The sequence below is a fragment of the Mercenaria mercenaria genome, chromosome 1 (assembly GCF_021730395.1).
Source record: "Mercenaria mercenaria strain notata chromosome 1, MADL_Memer_1, whole genome shotgun sequence".
In the NCBI taxonomy this organism is placed as follows: domain Eukaryota; kingdom Metazoa; phylum Mollusca; class Bivalvia; order Venerida; family Veneridae; genus Mercenaria; species Mercenaria mercenaria.
In genome coordinates, this window is record NC_069361.1 from 9,865,349 (window position 1) to 9,891,397 (window position 26,049).

Here is a 26,049-nt window from a genome sequence, read left to right on the forward strand (position 1 = left end):
GTAGGAGTTTGCAGTATACATATTGTACTATGAAATTAACTAAATTTTGTCTTTGTAATATTTTTTATATTGGAGTTCTACTGCACATAAAATTTCAATATTTTGGGGTAAATTTTCGGTCTAAACAAGACTCAAATATTTTACAAGCGGCATATGTACTATAAATCATCATATGCTTCTTATGTTGATGATAATTTGACCAGCTGTTAAGGCTTTAGTGCAATTTTCAAGAGAAAAATACTCGGCCTGAAAATATGAACTGATACCGAGTTGTGACTGTGGCGATGCCTTAAATTGAAGTACCCCTTGGAGCTCAACTGGGTGAAGCACTGGCTGGGGTATTCGAGGCGAACCAGGATTTGTTTCCACATTTTCCAATAAATTACAAATTGGAAATGTCACTTAAAAGTGGGGAGGAATGTAGTAGTTCTCTTGTCGGGTAGCCATGGTAATTGATTGAGTTGACACAGTAAGCCAAGGGTCCAGGTTAGAATCCTGATCGAGGCTACATATTTTCCTCCTCAAAGCAGTTTGTTTATTTCCAGATCCTCACTTTACGACTTTGATTTTTGTTTGATAACTATGCTATTTCACAAATTAGCACTTACAAGAGCCGTTCGGCCGTTAAATTCTCATGTAAATTTTCGACTGGTTGAATAGTTTTTCGCCGAGCACTTTTCCTGGATGTTTTTTTCCTATCCGAAAATCAGTGCACTTGTCATGAAATGTTATTAATGCTAGATCGTTTAAGGGGAAATGGCGTAGCAATAATACAATTTTCTTACCAAATTGCTAGCTGAACACCAAAACTGTCACATAGACACTTACAGTCAACGTAAATTGGTGTTAAAGCTTAGTTGAAAGGCATGCCGATGTTGACTTCCGGATAGCTTTGGTCGCTCACATCCTCACAAAAACGAAATTCGTGCATTGCTGAAATATATCGCTGCTTCTGGTGTGCATATTATTATACTGAAAAATATATTTTTGAAAGCATTAACCAGTGAACATCAATAACATCTCGTCTCGGCTATTTAGAAAGACCGCGAATCATAATTTCTATGATGTAAGCGGCTGTTCCGGAAACGGCTGATTTTAAACGCGGCAGAAATTGCAGACGATTTAACGTATTTCTTAATCCAGTGGGAGGATCGCTTTATGTCCGTCATCGACATAAAGCACATCGTCAGACCAGTAAAGAACAGGTTTGCCTACAAGGAGGGAGAGATCATTAGGGCGCAGTTTGGCAAGAAAAACAGCTACGAAGCTGTCATCTGTGAAATACATCGTAAGTATAGATCTGTCAAAAAAGTTGGAAACACGTTTGTACAATGGATCTACAGGTGTATTTCTGTATGAAATTTGACGTGATAAATGCGCCCCCGCCCCATCCCCAAGAAATATTCTGTTACTGCCCTTGCTGCCAGGGCTTTTTTCACAGAGGGGAAGGGGCCTAGGCCCTTGATTTTGGGGAAAATAGGCTACATGTTTTGGTAAAAGGAGAATAAAAATCTTGAGGTAAAGACCAATTTTGGGGAAAACTGCACAATTCTAAAGAAATTTTCTGAGGGGAAGGCACCTGTAAAGGCCCCTGCTATAGAAGGAAAAAAAGCCCTGGCTGCTATTTTACACATGTTGAATTACCAGGTTGGCTTGAGTACTGTAATTATCATGAATGTGCTTTAATTCCAGTATGACTGTTAATCCAAGTAAGTTTTCATTTTAAATTTCATATTTTAAAATATAAACGTTTGTAACCAAAGGAAATTTTCTTGTGTTTCGTCTGTGGATACACAAGTTCTTTAACTCTAGACTATATATATAGAGTCGGAGCTAGCTAAAATAATTCAGCTCAGAGATGTTTATATGTTGTTACGGATCTCTGAGCTGAAACGAACCGCGTATTGAAACCTAACCAGAAATCGTGCCAGAAGTCCGTCAAGCTATAATTTTATCAAATCAAATGGCAGAGACTCACCTTTTTATTTGATATATTCTTAATCCATTTTTCTTTTGATTTGGCGTAAAATGAACCAAGCAACACCAATTGAAAACAAATTATACCCAAAAGTTTCAATGGGTACCACTGCCTGCAATATTTTGCTCACCATTGCAGTTGTCACGTGATCGAGGTACTCTTCATTTTGAAAATAAATCTAACCGTAAAGAATTATTATTTATGGAAATTCTGTGAATTTAAACCTTCTATGGTATAATTTTATGAACCTTGTGAAAAATTATTACATTTTTAAATCAATTAAATTCATTAGATATAAAAATTTGTTCCTGAAATTCAAAAATAACCATGTGCTAAGAACTTCGCATGACGTCATCAGTTTCTCGCGAGAGTCAGTGCGCCGATGTTGCTGGTTAGGTAAACAAATGGGGTTACGCCATAACTTAATGGACGCGACCATCAGACTATAAAAATAGCGTCAGTTAAGTTATGGTAGCCAGAACTAAGTCGGAGCTAGAGTTACAGTCTAGCCACTGCCTTTTAATAAAACCACTGCACTGGTACACCAATTGCGAAAAAGACTTGATTTTTGTAGAGTATGCTGGACCAGGCAGTAATGTACCTCACGATCCATCTTTACTGAATGAAAAGCATGTGTGCTGTCAAAATGAACTGTGCCGTATTGTCTGTATACAGTGTAATTGTACAGACAGGAATTTACTATGTATTTATTTAACGAACAAGTGGAAAAAAACTAAGAATTAAGTCCAAATCCGGTTCAGGCAGCTGCATATGGTTGGACATCGCCACCAAATTAATTCATTCAGCCGTGGTAAAAATATTTATGCTCCGGCATAAATACGATTTTAGCCGCCGCATAAATATTTAACCCCCGGCATAAATATGATTTAATCTGCGGTTAAATTATTTTAGCTCCGGTATTAAACTACCGAGCATAAAATATTTAATATTGAATGACATTGGCCGATAATTAATTTAGCCGCGGTGTAAATATTTAAGCTCCAGCATAAATGTGATTTGACCCGCGGTTAAAATATTTAGGTCCGGCAAAAACTGCAAAATATTCAGTGGCAAAGCAGTGTGTGAGCGTATTCGTCACTCCTGTGACAGAGCTCTAGTTTTATTTGTGACTGATTTATGCCCCTTTTTTAACGTAGAAGTTTTTATTTTCTGTGCGAGTTCATATCTCCAATACTATTGCAGATATTCGGTTGAAATTTCACATGTCTCCGTGTTAATACACAGTATCATACCATCAAGGCTCATAACTCTGTAAGGCATTTTCTAGAATTATCCCCCATTTTGAACTCAGAAAATTTTAACATTTTGTATGTAAAGATTTTAGTTTTGACAAGTATTTGAGGAATTATTCTCTGTTTTCAACTTTTAAAATTAACATTGAAAGCTTATATTAAACTATCCAGCACTGAGAATAGTTGAGCGCACTGTCTTCGGACAGCTCTTGTTAAGGGTAGTTATACCCATGTGTGCGTATAAGAGCTGTAGAGAGTACTCTGGCATCCAAGAGTCTGTCTTGAAAAATGAGCACAAATATTGTTAACCACAGAGAATCAGATCGTTATATCACAATGGTTTTGAAGATTGCTTTTAAAATTACAAATGTAGTAAGTTTTCGATTAAACACATACACCACGGCCTGAAAAATATACATTTCATTCTGTCGATTCTGTGTATGCATCAACAAGAAAAAGAGTAAACATTACCTTACGTAAAACTGGTATAGACACGTACATGGGCTTACTGAATTACCATTAGACTCTAGTTTGATATAGATTACAGTTTGAAATATTGTAATGTTTGTCAGTTTAAGTTGGGCTTATATTCATAAAAGTAACAGGTGAATCAAGGTTTGATTTGTGAATTGTAAGCATGGACCTCGTAGGTCAGATCTGATCATCACATGCCCAGCAATCCACAGTCCTAGACTGCCCTAGTATTTTGGAATACTAAGTTTACTAACCATCTTCATGTTGTAAGACTTAGTAATATTTTACCCTACTGTACCCATGATGGTGATATTAAATGGGGTTGCCTAAATGGGGCTTGAAACAAACAAAAAAGTGAGAAAAAGAGTAGTAATATGGGGTGATTTTCATCTAATGGTGATTTTCATTGAATAAGGGTTATTACTTGTCATATTCAGTTACTATTGTTGAAGACAGTAAGGCTGGACATCTCATGAAGCCAAGACCAGAAAGTATTACCAGCATGGAAACTGACAGTGTTAAAAAAAAGGTATTATCTAGGTTTATATACAGGGTTTTGTTGTGTACTTCTGGATATGTACTACCCTGTCTGTACTGTATGTTCAATGTCTGAGCTAGATACATGGCAAAATTAAGTTTGTCAGACTATATATATAATACTGGTAGTTATTATGCTACACTTCAAAGAAGGTGTATGTATTGCTTTGCACATGTTGATTGTTAGACCAAATGGTCTCCGATAAAGAAAAACTAGAGAACGCTTGCACCTAGGTTCCTCAAACTTGGTAGGCAGGTTGCCGTTGGTCATGGCCCGTATTGTTTTTGAGGCCAAAGGTCAAGGTCACAGTGTTTGTCATGACTGGTAGATGTAGATGACCCCTATTGTTTTTGAGGTCGCCAGGTCAAGGTCACAGTGACTTGAACAATAAAACAGTTTCCAGTCAAAAACTGGAGAATGCTTTGGTCTAAGCATATCAAACTTGGTAGGCAGGTTGGTCATGATGTTAGATGAACCCTATAGTTGTTGAAGTCAACAGGTCAAAGTCTGAGGTCACCAGGTCAAAGTCACATTGACTGATCAGTTAATTGGTTTCTGGTTAACAACGGTGGGTGTTGAGGGATACTCTATGATCAGGGTTGCCACCTACCTTGAAAAATCAGGGAAATTTGTTTTTCAAGATCAGTGAATTGGTAGAGAATTTGAAAATTGGTAAGTCAGTGAAAAATGAAAATTTCAGGAAAGGTGGGAGGGGGATGATTTCCTGAATCAGATACAAAATCCGGTGACTGTTGCAGTCTCCAGGCAATATAAGTAAGTGTTGACTATATATGTAAATGTCTCTCGAACTTAGTAGACAGGTTGGTCATTACCAGTAGATGATCCCCATTGTTTTTGAGGTCACAAGGTCAAAAGTCAAGGTCACAGTGATTTTGAACAGTAAAACCGTTTTTGATCCACCAATAACCAGGGAAAGCTTGGTCCTAGGTTCCTTAAACGTGGTAGGCAGGTTGGTCATGACAGTAGATGGGCCCTATTGTTTTTGAGATCACTAGGTCAAGGTCACTGACATTGAACGTTAAAACACTAAACGCTTGGGCCTAGGTCTCTAAAACTCTATAAGCAGGTTGGTCATGAGCAGATGAGGGGAGCATATGTTTATTAAACGTTTCTGCTTTGCATTATTTTGGGAAGATTGCATTACAAATCTGTCTTATGAATGCTGGTGTGCAAGAAAAAGTATCTTTGTTCAGATCAGATTATAGTATTCATTACCTCAGGTATTAATACTTCTGTACAGGAGAAAATTTTGTATGTGTCCCCGGGATGAGTACATTAAGTATGTATACATGCATTGTACTGATTAAAGTTTTCTTCTGTTTAGGGATTTTGACGAACTTCAAGATCAGGTTAGGCGCTTAAAGAAGAGGGTTCGGGAACTCGAAAGGTTCCAAGATTCTGCGAAATCCAGCAATAAAGCATCTAATCTGCCCGAAGGACCAATCCTGTCCAGCCATTCAGAAAGTCCTAGTAGCCCTTCACAGAAACCGTGTGAGGAGTATAATGGCTATACAGAACAACAATTGAAGGATATGATTTGTCACGAGGACAGCCTTTTTGAGTGCTGTAAAAAAACTTCTGGCTCTGTTTTCCACTGACTACATTACTAGCCATAGTGTAACTGGTAGGAGAGCAAACACCAACACAGAGCCCAAACCCAAATTTGATCCAAGATTGTATGCTTGCTTAAGCAAAGTGTTAAAAGAAAAGTTTCCTGGCACTAAAGACACAGAAATAACATTGAAGACAGCTGTTCAAAAGAAATGCAAAAAAGCTAATCAGTAAAATGAAGGTTTTATGGAATAAATTTTTGATTGTTTAATATTGTTTACAAGTGTAGATTTTTAATCCTCAAAGCAGCCTTTATTATTAATGGTGAAGGTGCATTAAGCGTTATAAATACTTGTTCATCTGTGGGTATCAGAAATTACGGTATGTGTTTTGGTCAAGATGGATTGAAATTTTTTCAAAGGTTGAAAACCTAATTTTGGAGGCATTTTCTGCTGCAAAGCTCTGAAGCCTTTGTATTTAGTGCTCATATACAGTGATCAGTAGTTGTTTGTGTTCTAATAATTATATTCAAATAGCACGTCCATTAACCATGGTTGAACCAAGTTCATTAACCATACTCTCACCATGTTTATTCATGGTTAACCATGTTCATAGACCATGTCCTAATCATAGTTTGACCATGGTTCTCATTTAACCATGTTCATAGACCATATCTTAATCATGGTTGAACCGTGTTTATTCATGGTTAACCATGTTCTAATCATAGTTTAGTTTGACCATGGTTCTCATTTAACCATGTTCATAGACCATATCTTAATCGTGGTTGAACCATGGTCGGCAATTTGTTATTTTGTTAAACCATGATAAACGAAGGTCATACAACCATAGGTTGACCATGGTTGGCAATGGTCCATTTCGCAAGGGAGACTTTTGTGCTTTACCTAGCCTGTTTTTAGCTCACCTGAATTGCTCAGGTGAGTAATTGTGATCCCTCGATGTCTGTCTGTCTGTTGTCTGTCAACATTTAGCTTGTTAGTCGGGTTTGTCTGGTACATGCTCAGTAACAGCTTCAAGAGGCTTAAAGTTTCTTCGATAGTGCTTTAAAGGTACTTCAGATGGGACTTTATCCATGCTTCTTGATATACTTAAAAGATACTTCTTTACATGAAGCACATTTGAGGCACATAATGCTACTTATTTAAGATGGAACTTTAAATGTACTTTAGTGGGTGAGACTTCAGTTGTGCTTCCCTGAACGAAGCGTATTTGAGGCATAATTTCCATATTTTTTACAGCTGGGACTTCAGGTGTGCTTCATTAGAAGCTTCAAAGATACTTCCCTGACGAAGCACATTTGATGCATAATTAGCATATTTTAGACGGGCCTTCAAGTGTACTTCTTCCTATTGATTGCTAATACATAGTTATTGCCGTCAAGCTGAAGTACATTTAAAGCGCCAACTTCAATGACGCTAACTTGGTACTCCAGAGGGGAGCTTTATTTATACTTCTTATATACATCAAATGTACTGATTTTGCGGGTGGGTAATGTTATCGATATGGCTTTATTCTATTATTTTATGTACATGTATCATATTTCATGAATGATGTTTTCTCTTGTAGTATTTATTTTCTGGAAATACTGGTGACAAGTAATTTGTCTTTTTATCTGAGATGCTTTTAAAATAATTTTTATTCGACTTTTTTGTTTAAATTGCATAACTTTCAAAAAATGAAACATAAAAATCATGATAACTTTAATCAGATACAATGTAAGTATGAAATTTGGAAAAAAGAAGATATGGTCAGACATAGGACTCGAACCCACTACCCTGAGATTGGCAGCTAAACAAGGTCCATACAGCTGCTAGTACCTGCGCATGCGACATTACATCAATTAAGAAATATTTATGCAATAGTCAGACAATGAAAATTAGTTTACGGAAATATACAAAATATTCATGAGTGCCAGGTCAATACAGACAATAATTGGCCTTTATTTGTCAAATTTTATGATATTTTGGAAACCTCTTACACTATAGATCAGCTTTATGCATCGAGGCGTGTCTGCACTTATAGCTCATAACAATACTGCGGTAAACGCCGAGGGTAGCGGATAAGTCACGCTTCACTAATTGACGTTGAATTGTAGTAGGCAGATACACTGGCGCCAGACCAGAAAAAAATGCCTCTGTACATGTTATACACTACCCCTAGGTATTCTATAAGAACCATGGACATGAACGGGAAAATATACTAACCCGTTTCAATCATACCTTTCTCCACTTAAACACGCAGTTCGGTGCATGGGTATCTAGTATATTGAACAAGCGTTAATTTATCTTCCATCGTGTACCAGTCACAATGTCTCAATATTCCATATTTCTGAGATGATCAACATATTTTACGCTTTCGTCAGCGTTACAGAAAAAACTTGCTTGACCTTCACAAATGAACATCCGGTCAAGAGGTCACGGCGGTCTGCACATGTTAGGCGAAATGTAAACAAACAAAAACAGAATTTAAGAAATTCACAATTTTACACTAAAACTCGAAATGATGAATGAAATTCATCTTGTATATGATATTTAATTTGAAATCATACATTGGTCTACATCTGTTCTGTTTATTTTATTCATTTTCCACATTTATGCTGCATTTTCACATTTTAGCGAACACGTGTAGTAAAATGACGATTGACATACATTTTCACAACAGCCAATCAGAATGGTTTTGTAATCTAGAACGGAACTTCACCAGGGAAGTTCAAGCAAGTTTTTTATGAAACGTTGAAAAAACTATAAACTACGCGTTGTTTTTCTAAGATAAGAAGTATTGAAGAAATGTGACCGGTACACAATGGAAGATAAATTACCACTTGTTTGATATCCATAGTACACATTTACCGAACTGCGTGTTTTAACGTATGAAATGTGCGATTGAAATGGGTTAGTATATTTTCCCCTTCATGACCATGGTTCTTATAGAATACCTAGGGGTAGGGTATAACATGTACAGAGGCATTTTCTTTCTGGTCTGGCGCCAGTGGGCAGATATTCAAAAAACCTTGCATGGGTTAACAGTGCCAGGCCTAGTTATGCATAACATTAGTATGTTCCAGTTCAGTAATTTTCAACACAATTTGATTGTTACCTTGATTTGTTATATTTTACAGTACACTACTTTCCATAATTATACCATTGGACTAAATTTCACCAAACCTAATGATTGATCAGTACGAAGCGTAGTTGTGCATATCACCTTATGTTCCCATTTAATACTTGAATTGTCAAATTCTATGATGTCTGTGCTACTTTTCCTAAACCACTGGTTGGAATTCCACCAAACCTAACAGCAGTAATCGGTGCCAGGCCTACATTGTAGTTTTGTTAATGGTTTGAGTGTTAAAGGTTATTTTTAGCTCACCTGTCACAAAGTGACAAGGTGAGCTTTTGTGATCGCGCGGTGTCCGTCGTCCGTGCGTCCGTCCGTAAACTTTTGCTTGTGACCACTCTAGAGGTCACATTTTTCATGGGATCTTTATGAAAGTTGGTCAGAATGTTCATCTTGATGATATCTAGGGAAATTTCGAAACTGGGTCACGTGCCATCAAAAACTAGGTCAGTAGGTCTAAAAATAGAAAAACCTTGTGACCTCTCTAGAGGCCATATATTTCACAAGATCTTCATGAAAATTGGTCAGAATGTTCAACATGATGATATCTAGATCAGGTTCGAAACTGGGTCACGTGCCTTCAAAAACTAGGTCAGTAGGTCTAAAAATAGAAAAACCTTGTGACCTCTCTAGAGGCCATATTTTTCTTGGGATCTGTATGAAAGTTGGTCTGAATGTTCATCTTGATGATATCTAGGTCAAGTTCGAAACTGGGTCACATGCGGTCAAAAACTAGGTCAGTAGGTCTAAAAATAGAAAAACCTTGTGACCTCTCTAGAGGCCATATATTTCATGAGATCTTCATGAAAATTTGTCAGAATGTTTACCTTGATGATATCTAGGTCACGTTCGAAAGTGGGTCACATGCCGTCAAAAACTAGGTCAGTAGGTCAAATAATATAAAAACCTTGTGACCTCTCTAGAGGCCATATTTTGTATGGGATCTGTATGAAAGTTGGTCTGAATTTTCATCTTGATGATATCTAGGTCAAGTTTGAAACTGGGTCACGTGCCTTCAAAAACTAGGTCAGTAGGTCAAATAATAGAAAAACCTTGTGACCTCTCTAAAGGCCATATTTTTCATGGGATCTGTATGAAAGTTGGTCTGAATTTTCATCTTGATGATATCTAGGTCAAATTCGAAACAGGGTCATGTGCGGTCAAAAACTAGGTCAGTAGGTCTAAAAATAGAAAAACCTTGTGACCTCTCTAGAGGCCATACTTGGGAATGGATCTCCATAAAAATTGGTCAGAATGTTCACCTTGATGATATCTAGGTCAAGTTTGAAACTGGGTCACGTGCCTTAAAAAACTAGGTCAGTTGGGCAAATAATAAAAAAAACCTTGTGACCTCTCTAGAGGCCATACTTTTCATGGGATCTGTATGAAAATTGGTCTGAACGTTCATCTTGATGATATCTAGGTCAAGTTTGAAACTGGGTCAACTGCCATCAAAAACTAGGTCAGTAGGTCTAAAATTATTAAAATCTTTTCACCTCTCTAGAGGCCATATTTTTCAATGGATCTTCATGAAAATTGATCTGAATGTTCACCTTGATGATATCTAGGTCAGTTTCGAAACTGGGTCACGTGCGGTCAAAAACTAGGCCAGTAGGTATAAAAATAGAAAAACCTTGTGACCTCCCTAGAGGCCATATTTTTCATGAGATCTTCATGAAAATTAGTTAGAATGTTTACCTTGATGATATCTAGGTAAAGTTCAAAACAGGGTCATGTACCTTCGAAAACTAGGTCAATAGGTCAAATAATAGAAAAACCTTGTGACCTCTCTAGAGACCATATTTTTCAATGGATCTTCATGAAAATTGGTCAGAATTTTTATCTTGATAATATCTAGGTCAAGTTCAAAACTGGGTCACATGAGCTCAAAAACTAGGTCACTATGTCAAATAATAGAAAAATTGACGTAATACTCAAAACTGGGTCATGTGGGAAGAGGTGAGCGATTCAGGACCATCATGGTCCTCTTGTTTTCTGCATCTTATGTGGGGGAGACATATACATTCTTCATGAAAAAATCTTTAGTTTTCATTGAATACCTTCTTAATAACATGGTAAAAATTTCTTTGTAATATGCCCTGCATTCCAGAATTTTTGTGTGCATTAACAGTCCTTTTCAATCTAACTTCAAAGAATTTTTGTTTGTTTTGTACACAAGCTATTGGATAGAAGCAGGTCTGCCATGTAAATAAATTATCTCAATATAACAGACATAGTGGAGAGTGGAGTGAGAAGGCTTGTCTGAGGTTTGCAGATGTGTCCATTTCACAGTGATTGGATACAATAGGGTTATTATAACAGTAGCTTGATCTGGGATGCAGTATTCGGCTCGAGTGGATTTTGCTAGATTGGATCTCACGAGGCGCGCAAGCGCCGAATGTGATCCGACCTTGCAAAATCCATGAGAGCCGAATACAAAGTCCCGATCTAGCTACTGTTATAATGACCCTTTTATTATATACCTTTACCATTTTGATTCTTGAACGAAATGTTTATCGATATTAAATGGAACTTAGTGAAGTTTTTATGTGCGCTATTTATAGAAATGTGTCGGGTCATGCATATTATTGAAAATAGTCCGGCAGCATACAATACGGAAGGTACAATACGGAATTTAAAAGGTACAATACGGAATTTTTGTCTGTCTGTTCATATTTAAATGTGAAATACAAGCCGATTTTTTACAGAACTTATATAGGTATATAATAAAGTTGGATTATTTGTTGTTGCAGGAGTTGCATTGTGCTTGTACTGTAATGTGTGAAGTAACTTCTGGTATTTATATGACTTGTATAGTGATTGGTCATCATTCTCTTCACAGTATATTATATCATATCATAACAGTATATAGCATTCTTTTCATGATAAACAAGTTCAAAGGGGCTTTAAATACAAACACAATCACTCAGGAAGCAAAATTCATCTCCACCACTAAAAAAAGTGATCTCACCAGAGGGACAGAGCTAGAGAAAGACCCCAGAACAGAGAGAGAGAAGTTTAAGATACAGATATATCTGGCTAACATAGCATAGCTCTTTCAATAGACACCCTATTTGTTTAATATTACCAGTGTAAAGAACAAAACATGACTTACTGGCCCCCAACGAATTATAACCATTACTGGGAAATAAAACTCTGAACAGCATTTTAGAAATTCCAGTGTCCAGGCATAGTATTGAACCTGGATCCTCTGTGGAAGACATATTGTTTTTGCTCTGTCAGTCCGTCTGCCCGTCACACTTCATTTCCGATTAATAACTGGAGAACCATTTGACCTAGAACCTTCAAACTTCATAGGATGGTAGGGCTTATGGAGTAGACAACCCCTATTGTTTTTGGTGTCACTCCATCAAAGGTCAAGGTCACAGAGGCCTGAACATGGAAAACCATTTCTGATCAATAACTTCAGAACCACTTGACCCAGAATGTTGAAACTTAATAGGATGATTGATCATACAGAGTAGATGGCCCCTATTGATTTTGAGGTCACTATTGAAGGTCAAGGTCACAGGGGCCTGAACATGCAAAACCATTTCCGATCAGTAACTTGAGAGCCACTTGACCCAGAATGTTGAAACTTCATATTATGATTGGTCATGCAGAGTAGATGACCCCTATTGATTCTTGGGTCACTCTATTAAAGGTCAAGGTCACATGGGGCCTGAACATGGAAAACCATTTCCAGTCAGTAACTTGAAAACCACTTGACCCAGAATGTTGAAACTTCATAGGATGATTGGACATAGAGTAGATGATCCCTATAGATTTTGGGGTCACTCTATTAAAGGTTAAGGGCGCAGTGGACAGAACATGGAAATCCATTTCCAGTCAGTAATAACTTGAGAACTATTTGACCTAGAACCTTCAAATTTCATAGAGTGATAGGACTTACAGAGTAGATGACCCATTCTGTTTTTAGGGTCACTCCATCAAAGGTCAAGGTCACAGGGTGGCTGAACATAGAAAACTCTTTTCAATCAATAACTTGAGAACCACTTAACCCAGAATGTTGAAACTTAATAGGTTTGGACATGCAGAGTAGATGACCCCTACTGATATTGGGGTCACTCTATCAAAGGTCAAGATCACAGGGGATTGAACATGGAAAACCATTCCCAATTCACAACTTGAGAACCATTAGGCCCAGAATGTTGAAACTTAGTGGGATGATTGGACATGCCAAGTAGATGATCCCTATTGCAGCCAACCATCAGTGTCTCTTTGACTTTTGCTCCTGTCCCCTATTGACTTCTTGCCTATATGACTATGCATTTGGGGAGACATGTGCTTTTCTACAAAAGCATCTTCTAGTTTGACATGCGAAAATTGAGATTTCAGTTTTTTGGCTTGACTGTTTGAAGAATAGGTTGAACCTTAATTGCACTTGCCTATCATTTGGCTTCCTGATTTGGTAAAGTTTTTATATGTATTCTGGTATTTCAGTAACCACTTGTTGGATTGGATTGAAACCACTGTGATGATCTGACATGCATTGCAATTTGCATAGGTTTCATATTAACTCTATTTTGCAAAATAATGCCCCATATTCAACACAGCAATTTTAGTTGAGTTTTTGTATGCAATTTCAGTACCCAGTTATGAGAATGGGTTGAAACTTTTAATCTATACTTGTGCACATGCATTGCAAAGGCTCTGTAACTGTAGTTTGCAGTTTTACAAAATTATGTCCCTTTTTGTCTTGTCTGTCTGTTGTATAGTTATTTGTCCTCTGACAGCTCTTGTTTGACATTGTAGTTAACTAAAGTAACTTAGTTTCAGTCTGTCCATTAGAGCAGTAAATGACAATAAGAAATAGAGAAGGCCATATTTAATTTTAAACCCTATAGTCCTGTAGAGTATACAATGAGATAACATCAGTTAAAATAATTATTTTATGTATCGCTTATTTTCGAAATAATAAAAAAAAGTCTACAATTTTCTGGGACAACCCTCGTATATATTGGAATGTTTTAATGCAAGGACAAGCAGTTGTAATGCATTTTACAAGACTATGATATTATTTTCACCAAAGATGTCATGATATGTAAGCTGTATTCAGTCTTAAGTTGTAAATGGAATGTAACAAATATCTTATTTATGAATATAGCTGGATCATAATGTGATTTTCAATGGAGAGAAAAATGATGTTAATACATATCTACCTGTGGTGATAGGAAATCACTTTGTATATTAAGCTTTGATGAAGGAGTAATATCAAATAAATTATATAATTCAAGGTTAGGAGTTTTAAACTTATTAAAGAAAGAGATTGCATATGAACCTTAAAAGCTTGATATTCAGTTGAATTTAATATGCAAGTCATGTTTTTGGGCATAATCATCTTGCCAGTCTTTTGACAAAAATAAAAAATATAGCAGTTCTAAAAAGCAACTTTCACAGATATGCAGGAAAAATGAAATAAGGTCTCTATATTTTGCCATCTCTAGGGTATTTAGGGTTAGAAAATAGTGAGCATACACTTTTTTTCAGGTGTTTCTTTAGTAGTCAAATTGATTTTGTAGTGATAGAAATGTCAACCTAGTGCAAAGTTAGAATATGACAGATAAGTTTTGACAAGTAGGAATTAGTCTACTTATAGATCTGTAAGCATTCCTTCAATATGAAATAAGCTGGTTTTAATCAGGGGCCTCGTCTCATTTTTTAGCTCATCTGATTTAAAAAAAAACAACAAAAAAAACAAGAGTTATTGTAATCACTTGATTGACGTCGGCATTGGCATTGCCTGGTTAAGTTTTATGTTTAGGTCAGCTGTTCTCCTAAACTATCAAAGCGATTGCTTTAAAACTTGCAACACTTGTTCACCATTCACCATCAATAACTGACTCTGTACATCAAGAAACATAACTCCATCTTGCTTTTTGCAAGAATTATGGCCCCTTTTGGACTTAGAAAATCAGATTTCTTGGTTAAGTTTTGTGTTTAGGTCAGCTTTTCTCCTAAACTATCGAAGTATTGCGTTAAAACTGCAACACCTGTTCACCATCAAAAGCTGACTCTGTACAGCAAGAAACATAACTCAATCCTACTTTTTGCAAGAATTATTGCCCCTTTTTGACTTAGAAAATATCACAGATTTCTAGCTATCTTGGTTAAGTTTTGCGTTTAGGTCAACTTTTCTCCTTAACGGTCAAAGCTATTGCTTTAAAACTTGGAGCATTTATTCGCCATTTAAAGCTGACTCTGCTCACAGCAAGTACCATAACTCAACATTGCTTCTTGCAAGAATTATGACCCTTTTGGACTTAGAAAGTCATGGGTAGGACAATATTTTTATTATACAGAGACAAAAAAATCAGATGAGCATCTGCACCCGCAAGGCAGTGTGCTTGTTTTTACCAGGGAGACTGGTATGACATCTGCATGCCATTTACATTAAAAACAACAGTGCTTAATTAACTTTGTAAAGTTTTATCATCAGTTACTTGAATATAATTTATAATTGGATATGGAGGACTATAGATAAAAAAAATCTCTCTCAGGTAGTTATTTTGTAGACTGTTTTTCATAATTGTATGTGAATTGGGATATTGTGAACTTTTCACACACTGTATTATTCCACAGGCATTTGAAGCTCAATCAATAAAATTATATCATGTAGTAGGCCTATACTAAGTGGGTGGGGTAACATATTATGTGTATTTAATGATAGAGCTTCAAGCTCCTGTATTTGTGAGGTGCACTATGCTGAGTAACCTTACGAGTTTGATTAGGTGCTATCTGAGTTTTGGTTAGTTACTATGGTACCACTAATATACAAACTTCCTGAAGAAATTGATTTTGGTTTCTGTGGGAAATTTACAGTGTTTGAAATTTCTTATTTTGATGTAATTTCTGATCATGATTTATATTTGCAGTGCCCTGATTCGAGCAGGGGTTTGCTGCCTGTTTATCTTCATCTTGAATCTCATCGTACCACACGTTCTTGGTACGGAATCAACAATGGCAGGTGTAGAGGACTCGTACATGGATTTCTGGTTTGTTCGACTGGCTGTTAACCTTCTAGGCTATGCAACTATATTTGTCCCTGGCTATCTTCTGATCCGATACTTAAGGAAGGTTCGATATGATGAAACTGCAGGTACATCAAGTTAGTTTCACGTTCTTGATATTAATAAGCCATTGTTGCATGCTTCCAAGAAGCTATAAAGTTACAGGATTTTAAACTTATTTGATATAACTAATAGTCAAGTTATAGTGTCATCGGTTTGTAATTAACCAGAAAACCTGAGTTATTAGATTGGGGTATGTCGGGCGGGCGGGCGGCGGCGTCAAACTGGTGTTCCGGTCAATAACTTGTTCCGGTAAAGATATTTAAATAAAACTTGGTATGTATGTAGCTTATATCAAGACAAAGGCTGGGATTGATTTTGGGGTTTCTGGGGTCAAGGTCAAGGTCACTGTTACTTAAAATAGAAAAAGGGTTTCCGGTCAATAACTTAACTTAGGAATGAGCTATCATGATGAAACTTGGTGTATAGAAAACTTATATAAAGTTGTAGCTTGGGATTGATTTTGGGGTTTCTGGGATCAAGGTCAAGGTCATTGTTACTAAAGTTAGTGTTAGGGGTTAGGGTTAGGGTTGTGCTTCAAAGTGGTGCACTGTGATTCAGTCTACTTTTTTATTCTTATGAAAAGTGTTGAAAACCTGGTTTCGTGGCATTGCCGCGTTTCTTGTTTTTTTCTTAGTATTTCATATTCCTATGCTTAAGTATAATTATGCCTCCCATTCGAAGAAGGAGGGTATATTGTTTTGAGGATGTCTGTCGGTATATAGACCAATCTGTTTCTGGATGATAACTCAAGAACGCTTGGGCCAAGAATCATGATAGTTGATAGGGAGGTTGGTCATAAACAGCAGATGACCCCTATTGATTTTGAGATCAGTAGGCAAGGTCACAGTGACCTGAAACAGTTAAAACGGTTTTCGGATGATAACTCAAGAATACTTGGGCCTAGATCATGAAAGTTAATAGGGAGGTTAAAATGTCCAGCAGATGATCCCTATTGATTTTGAGGTCAGTAGGTCAAAGGTCAAGGTCACAGTGCCCCGGAACAGTTAAACAGTTTCCAGATAATAACTCAAGATCGCTTGGGCCCAAGATCATGAAAGTTGATAGGGAGGATGGTTATGAGAAGCAGATGACCCCTATTGATTTTGAGGTCAGTAGGTCAAAGGTAAAGGTCACAGTGACTGAGAACAGTTAAACTGTTTCCAGACGATAACTTGAGAATGCTTGGGCCTAGGATCACGAACTTGATAGGAAAGTTGATTGGATCAGCAGATGACCCCTATTGATTTAGTCAGTAAGTCAAAAGGTCAAGGTGACAGTGACCTGGAACAGTAAACGGTTTCCAGATGATAACTCAAGAACGCTTGGGCCGAGGATCATGAAAGTTGATAGGGAGGTTTGTTTTGACCAGCAGATGACCCCTATTGATTTTTTTGAGGTCAATAGGTCAGAGGTCAAAGTCACATTGACCCAGAACAGTAGAACTTTTGTGTACAGTGACCAAGTAATTTCTGTGCCTTGTGCAATTACTGAATGCATCGAGGGGGGCATTACGTGTTCTACGAGCTCTTGTGTTTATTTTACAATTAGTTTTACTTAATATATCTACTTCTTTGTATTATATTATATATATGAAGCATAATTTGATTATTCACCCTGAAAAATTCTTATTTCACACTATAAGTTAATGCTTGGTTAGTAGAGGCTAGTCCTAAAGGCTGTTATACCCAAAGCTGTGGTTTTAGTAAAAACTAATATTACTGATATATTAGGTCTTAATTATTCAAACATCAGGTTATAATAAGTATGTTAATGGGAAAAATTTTACTGCAGTTATCTAAGGTTGACTAAAAGAATATGTTTTGCAGGTCCAGGCTTTTTCCAGCAGTTGGCTAAACTTTGTGTGTTTGGGAAGGAAAATGAACATACCGGTAATTCGGAGGCAAACAACTCTGGAGCAAAGAAAACAGATCCACTGGACCTATCACAGAGTGCATTGATACTGGTCTTCTGCTTTTTAGGTCTTCAGGGGTCCTATCTTACTTGGGGACTGCTGCAGGAGAGGATTATGACTTTTGAATACGGAGCTTCTGCCGAGACTAAGGGAGAATACTTCAAGAATTCACAGTTTCTCGTTTTCATAAACAGAATCTTAGCTTTTACAATTGGTATCTGTGTGCTTTTCATGAAAAAACAGCCACCTCACACTGCACCTTTGTATAAATACTCCTACAGCTCATTCTCAAATATCATGAGTAGTTGGTTTCAGTATGAAGCCCTGAAATTTGTTAGTTTTCCTACACAGGTTTTAGCTAAGGCAAGTAAAGTTATACCAGTTATGCTCATGGGGAAAGTCGTTTCAAAAAAGAGTTACGAGTACCATGAATACATCACAGCTGTTATGATCTCGTTAGGAGTTGGAATGTTTCTGCTTACTAGTGGTGACGTTACCAGAGACAGTCAGAAAACCACGACAATTGCAGGTGTGATTATGCTACTTGGATACATGTCCTTTGATAGTTTCACATCCAACTGGCAGGGCGAACTTTTCAAAACATACAAAATGTCTTCTATACAAATGATGGCTGGTGTAAACATGTTCTCCTGCCTACTCACCAGTGTATCACTTATTGAGCAAGGTGGTTTTGTTGAATGTATAGCTTTTATGTTCAAATATCCAACGTTTGTTGTGCATGCAGTTATACTCAGTCTCTGCTCTGCGTGCGGTCAGCTTTTCATTTTCTACACAATAGAAAAATTTGGTCCCGTTACATTTACAATCATAATGACACTTAGACAGGCCTTTGCTATATTGTTGTCGTGTATAATCTACGGTCATCCACTTACATTCCTAGGTATTATTGGTGTTAGTATTGTTTTTTTAGCCTTGTTTTTGAGAATTTATGCGAATCAACGAGCCAGAGCTATAAAACTTGCAAGAGAAGCTATGGAAAGAAGCTCCTCAAATGTATAGATTGAACCAATATACACTAGGCATAGTCACTACATTGTTTTAAAGTTGCACACATAGACTCTGCCTCCAGGTTGTTACTGGCATTATATTTATATTGTTGTAGTTATTGCAAATGATTTATTAGTTATTATTTTTCTAAGATATAGTATTATATAGATCTGTTTATTACACTGTTTATACCTTGACTTACAGGGCTATAGGTTTTGAAATACGTTGGAAGCATTTCAGTTTACTAGATAATAGAGAGGTTTTTATTTGCACTTTAAATAAAACACATGCCAAAGATGTAAAAATTACTGCATCTGTGTATTAAGAACACAGAAAAAGGTGATATGAGATTGAAGAGTTGAGATTTTTCTGTTGAGTAACTGTTCATTTGTTATTGTGTAGAAAATGCTATGTGAACTACATACACACTCTGTCTATGTTGTTGTGAAAAGTTGAAAACTATGGGTTGTACTATCTTTTTATATTTACAAACATGTTTGTAAAGAAAGCTAGGGAACACAGGGTTTTATTTGTGAAGAGTCAATGTACCATATGGAAAATCACCTGGCATTATATGTTTTTTTTATGCTGATTTTATTTTGTTTAAAGAGTATTTGTTGTTGTAATTATTTGTACTAAAATGTGTACAGTGTTTTTGTTTGTGAATGTGTGTGTTACTTCAGTCTAACCATGTCACATTTTATATTTCTTTGAACGTAGCTTTATACTTGTAGGATTGGGATTAAAATGTAGAGTGGGGACTTTTTAATCAGCTGTATATGAAGTGCTGATTTATTTATTTTCAATGGCTGTTTTTGTTTTGTTTTAGGGTGTGTGAGTGGGTGGGGAGCGGGGATCAGGGTTTAATTCAAACTGTTTTTGTAAACCTATGTGCAACACTTCTGACTGTACAGAGTTCTAAGAAGGGATCTCCTTAGCAGGGTAGTTATGGGCACTACTATCCAGCCAGCTTAAGGTGCCCATCTTGGCTTGAAATAATGAGCATAGGGGCACTCGGTCTTTCTCCATCTTTTGTCATACACCTGGGCGCATGATTTTCTGTTGTGGTATACATAGATGGATATTCAAATTATCTGGCACAGACAATCACCATTATAAGATGTTGTGTCAACTTAAGGTTAATTCTTAGACCCTTTGCTCAAAGGTTATGATCACACTAAGAAGTCAAGAATATGTCATTTTTTGTTGTCAAATCTGTAACTTTTATATACATAGGCATAGGAGGTTGGGTTGGGGATGGACCAAGGTCTCCTAATTTTGAGGGGTTGGGGGCAGCATATGCCAGAAATTATAGACGATAAGGACAAAAAGCCAATTTGAGAAAACTTTTAAGTGTACTGATTAAGACTTTGTGTGGTGTTTTTTGTCAGTAAGTGGAAAATTTTCAGATAAAATATGGTTAGATTTGGCAGCTTTGAGATCACTCCTATGGCAATGACATTCGAGGATATTTATAAAACTGAGTACAAATTCTCGCCATAACAAGGAGAAATAACATTTAACCCTTTAAAGATGAAGTAAATATTTATGATTATTTTTCTTTTTGAGTCCATTAGTTCAGTATGGTTCTACTCTCAAAGTGCCAACCAGACTCAAACTTGGTATCTGAACATCACAGTGGTGGGCACATTTCTTATTTCTTTAAGGATTAAAATCATATGAGAGAGAATGGTAAAATTTATTCAATGTGTTATTATATAGTACATGACTTAGTGTATATTGCACGACAGTTCTGTTGTTTGTGGACTTTGGAAGGGGAGCTTAGCGTTTATTGTACCATTTATCATAAACTACATGATAGATTTAGTTAATTGTATTGCTTTATTTTATATGTTAGAAAATATGTTGTATGTTTTCAAAGCACAATAGTCCAAAATCAGTAGATAAAACCAAAGGACCTATACAGTTCAAAGTTTTTGTTCAGCAGTGTGTTGCGTTGTGAAAATAGTTGACGATTTTATTTATAAATACTCAGTTTCAGCATGTTAATGTATTTCGAGAAGCAAAGTTACGAGCCAAGATATTTTGGATGTTGAAGTTTCGTCATGGTTTATCCTACTTAGTATACTGTTGACAAAGTTGGTAGATTTATATTTTGTGAGCAGCCTTCCATAATGTTTTAGTGATATTGGAACCAGAATACTTCTATTCTATACTTACTTTTATCTTCCAATCAGTGATTTGTATCCGAACCCTGTAATGATTAAGATATATTCTGTATTGAATGATGCAACAACTTAAATTGGTACAGCTGTAGACTGATGAAATTCAACACCAGTTAATGCTTGAAGCAATATTTATGTATATATTTAAAAGGATGCAAATATGTCCCTCTGATTGTTTTCCTTTTTACTGTAAAAAAAGCATAGAATGAAAATATTATATCACATAGTCCCATTTAGTTTCTTATATCTCATCCTAAAATTTCTTTTTGGAATGGATCCAAACTTCTGTTTCCATCAGTAAATTTATGAAAAGATAAAGTTCAGTTTTTAAGGATAGAAATACCAGTTTATATATTGGACTCTTTGCTTACTTAAATTGTTAATTAAATGATACTTGTCTGTAGTTTTAGATGATATTTATGCCATTATTAGAAAGTTAATTGTTTAGATGTTATCTTGATGTTTAACCTTTAGCCTGCTGGCAGACAAAGATGAGCCTGCACATCCATGTAGGTTGGTCATGGTCTGCACTGTTCGCTATTCAGTCATTAAATTTTAGTGAACATGCACTCCTTTGAATTATAAATTGTATTGCCCAAATTGAATGATAGACCAGTCCATTTTAGATATATGGCAGGGTAAAGGTTAATGATGGTAGTTTAATCACAGGCATAAACAAAATACCAAAATGTGAAGTCCTGTAGCAGTTTGTTTTGTTCCGAAAGCATAATATTACATGTACCTCTAAATGTTCCTAACACTTTGAAAGATGTAGGGGTTTGTTTTTTTTTTGTCTCCAGAATATTTTAAATAGAAAGCAACTGGCCTTAAATTTTGACTGAATCTGAAATGGGAGTTTGATAAGTTGACCATAAAATTTGTTGAAACTCAATTTAGATAAAATTTCCATGCTATGAAGTTGTTGAAAGTTTAATTAAGTTGGCTTGTTGTATTTGTTCTTGTGATTATTGATGTCCTAGCCAAAATTAATGTAACATACAGACGGTGTCAATACAAAAACCCCCGAAGTGAAATGCGCTTAAATGATTTTCTAATAAACATTGTTTGCAAAATTTCTACTTATTTCTGTCTAGTTGTCATCTTGGTAGTCAGTTGCTTTATTTCAGTATAACCATGTGAAATAGGCAAAAATCCAATGTTTACTTTACTTATGGTTTTTTCCCCCCTCTCACAAAAGGTTTTACATACGATTTGCTATTATGGGTTACATGCAACTTGAAAATCCACCATATTGTAGCCAGCATATAAAATACCAATAACAAACCTGTAAACATAAGTTAATGGTGTGAAACTCTATTGGATATGTAACTCGGCTTTAAACTGGTTCTAAAGGCCTTTCTTCCAAGATCTCACCATTGCTATGACAAAGTAAATACATTTTAATCATCTCCAGAAAAGTTGCAGTTTTAGTGTTTGGGTTTTGGACCGACACTGTCAATATTGTACTAAGATTGTATTTTACAGCCTTTATGTCTCATTGAAAGAATATACAAATATACAATGTATCAATGTTATCTTTGAAAATTATATTTTGTAAAAAAATTCAAACCTGTTTGAATTTTTTTAAATAGGAGAACTTGAAATTTTTTGTCACCCTTTCCTCTGTGTTGGCATCACAAAGGTTTTGTATGTAAGCAGGTTTCTATAAAAATACTAAGTAAAATGCTTTCAAACTTCTCACATATTCAACATCACGAGCTGACTTCACAGGACAAGGTACATAACTCGGGCTTTTATTTTGTTTAAATTATGAACCTTTTTAGATGTAGAAATTTTATGAAAGTTTTGCAAGTAAGCTATTGTGCTGAACACTTTTAGACTCTTTAAGTCTTTGGCATAATGAAATAGAGTCAGGTTCTATACACTAACAGTTTAGTTTACAAAGTTTTGCTGTTTCTTTAATGTTGAAAATTTTGCTAAAGCTTTTGTATGTAAGCTAGTATAAGGGCTTCAAAAAGTGGAGCATGATGGCATTAGACAGCTATAGTTGATAGTAAATATAACTGGCAAGAGTTTTACATATACTAGTGTTTCATTAGAATGGTTATATCAGCCTTTAAAATATATTTAAATGTGAGGTCAGCTGTTATTTTTAGGTATATGGTATCCAACATAACTGAATTATGTATAGATCTAGTCACGATGTAAAATACAATTTCAAGTATATATGTTACTTTATATGATATTGGCTAAAAATGTACAGCTTGGTTCTTGCACCATTTAAAAGGAGAAACTTTTGTTATGTAATTATTTATTTTGACACAGAGATGAAGTCCCAGATGTAATGTTTGATTGTTTGGTTTTGTTAGGGACCACTTTATGAATCTCATTCTGATCTAGAGATTGTTATCATACTTTCTTCATTTTATTTTGTTACCTAAGGCTCTTGCTGTTAATTGTTTTATATATGAAAATATTTTATAGTATCAAATAGATTTTATCATTTTGTGTGCATGTTAAAAAACTATTTGTTATTCATTAATTTTGCTACTTAATAATTTGTTTAATCTTTTTTGTTCTTTTTCTAGTAGAAAAGGGGTCCGATTTTGTGGGGAGCAGTTCTAACTTGTTAAATGTATTAACTGTTGAATTTCTGTTATTCTGAGTTAAGACAAAGTATACTCCGCATAGGTAAAAGGTTTGAAAATAGGGAATATGTAGTTATTCAAAAATATAATGCTAAGATCTTACAAAATAGTCCTTTTTATTGATAAGTAGTGATTTTTTTTGTACAATTGTATATACTTTAAGTATATTTATTTTATTGATAACATGACCAGTCCTGAAAACTTTTTTTTATTGTGCTGGTATATTCAAGGATTCTGTATTGTTGAAATGTGATAAGATTAAAGGACTGTAAAAATACGTTAGAATAAGCAAACAAAATAATCTGCCAGCTTGTTATGTATCATTTTCTTTAAATTAATGTAACAGTTTGGTTGGCAAAGAATGGACATGTTCTTATATCAACCAACACTATACACTTGGATACCGATTGTACTTAAAGCCATTGTATATCGGTTATGTCACTGTTAAATGTCTCAATATCATATACCAAAGAGTGTACCTATAGGGGTCGAATACCAGACTACAATGTCACACGGACAGAACTGGCCTTTCTACATAACAAGGTGCTGAGACAACAGTGTACAAGTGTTGTTCACCAAATCTAAAATTGTTAACTTGCATTGTCTATGATGTCTTCATATTGTCCACTTTGTTAAAAATATTTTTTCTTAATCAATTCAATTACTTATTTAATCTATAAAAATATTCTGACCATCTTTTCTCATAAAACATAACAGTTGAAGACTAAGAGTATTCATTTTCAACACATATCATCTTTGTTAATGTAAAAAATTCATTTATCTGAAGCATAAGGGTAGTAGACTTTGTTGTTGAAATCCTAAAACAAGTCTCTCTTTTATTTAAGGTTTATTATGCCGTAAGATGCATGAAGTTTTATTTGCAGTTATTGATGTTTTTACATTAAAGACCCATAAATATATTTTCTGGGCTGCTAGTATGTTACTATGGTTATTAAATATCCATTAATTCTGTTCTTTATATAGTGTCAACTTGTTTTAATGAGTGCAGTTGCTAGCGAAAATGTTACATGTTAAAACAGCACCAGTTATACGCAGTTGCACATTACAGGAACCCAGTTGCACAGCCATTCTACATATAATGGAACACTCTCATATAGTGCCCAATCTTGTCTGTTTTAAAGCATTCTATATGGCGACATAGGTCTTACAATGTATTTTGCTTTATTCACAGGCCTTTTTGCCCTAAGTTGGTCACACAGCAAAACTGAACAGTAAAAGACTGAAAAATGTATACAGATCTCATTGTCCCAAAGTCTCAGTGGCGACATGTTAAATTTTTTTGCTAAAATGTAGTCAGCTTCTGTCCAGTCCTCTTATGCCAACACTTAGGCAAAACATTCAATTATTGTAATTGGTTAATCCTGCAATTTTCTTCTTTCCATAAGACAGACATACCAGAGCAGCAGTGTATATGCAAGTGAACCACTGACAATGAAATCTGGTACACAAAATTCATATCTCAGCAAAAATTGTGGCCTTAGTTTTAATACATGTAGTACAGCTGTAATAATTTTATATTTGAAATGGTCTTTAAAATGTGGGAAAATGCAAAATAAAATGGTGAACAAATCCAAGTATTATTTGTTGTTTTATATTTATACACAAATTCAAGTCCCCACAAAAAAGCTGTTTCTGGCAAAACCACAAAATTTTATGCAATGAACAAGAGTGCCAGAATGTCACAATATACGCCCGTCACAGCAAATTTCTTTACATTAGCACCTGTATTTGCAAATGGAATTTTAATTTTCTAGTTGTTTACAATGTTGTTGTTTTTTTTAGAAATTATTGTAATTCTTTTATTTTTCTAAGTCCACAAAAAAAAAAATCATTACCAGGTCAAGATACCTTAAAATACACCCAAAATTTTAAAGTAACATCAATGTTGTACCACAGAAAAGTGGTCTTGGTTTTTCCCTACGGTCAATTATAAAAAAATTACAATGTAAGTTATTTATAGTAACAACTAAGGGAAGTTAATCTTTAAAGAGAGAAAAAAAAAAAATACAAAAAAATTTTTTTGTAAGTCCACACAAAAATCCTTACCAGGTAGAGATAGCTCAAAATACACCTCAGAATTGGATGTAACATGCATGTTGTACTACAGAAAAGTGGTCTCGATTTTTCTCTACGACTTGTAATGAAAAAGTTAGAATATAAGCTATTTATAGTAACAGCAAAGGGAAGTAATTCAAAAGAAGGGACCAGTGCATGACACTCTGTCTCAAGATGGTGTACAATTGTGCCAAGTTACATCAAAATCCCTCCA

The 26,049-nt window shown here is 35.5% G+C and overlaps 1 protein-coding gene and 1 long non-coding RNA gene across 2 annotated transcripts in view; both read left to right on the plus strand.

Annotated features, from left to right (window-relative positions):
• Window positions 1-25,354, plus strand: part of LOC123545018 (adenosine 3'-phospho 5'-phosphosulfate transporter 1-like) — a 43,717-nt gene extending 18,363 nt beyond the window's left edge. The window contains exons 2-3 of the mRNA XM_053522471.1: window positions 15,847-16,070; window positions 17,871-25,354. Coding sequence (XP_053378446.1) covers window positions 15,847-16,070; window positions 17,871-18,976 — 1,330 coding nt within the window. The 3' untranslated portion in view covers window positions 18,977-25,354. The remainder of the gene's footprint in view (window positions 1-15,846; window positions 16,071-17,870) is intronic.
• On the plus strand, window positions 4,016-6,086 carry LOC123538181 (uncharacterized). The gene is made up of 2 exons (XR_008370370.1): window positions 4,016-4,234; window positions 5,589-6,086. It is a non-coding gene; the product is annotated as an uncharacterized LOC123538181 (long non-coding RNA).
• Window positions 25,355-26,049: the final 695 nt, after the last annotated feature.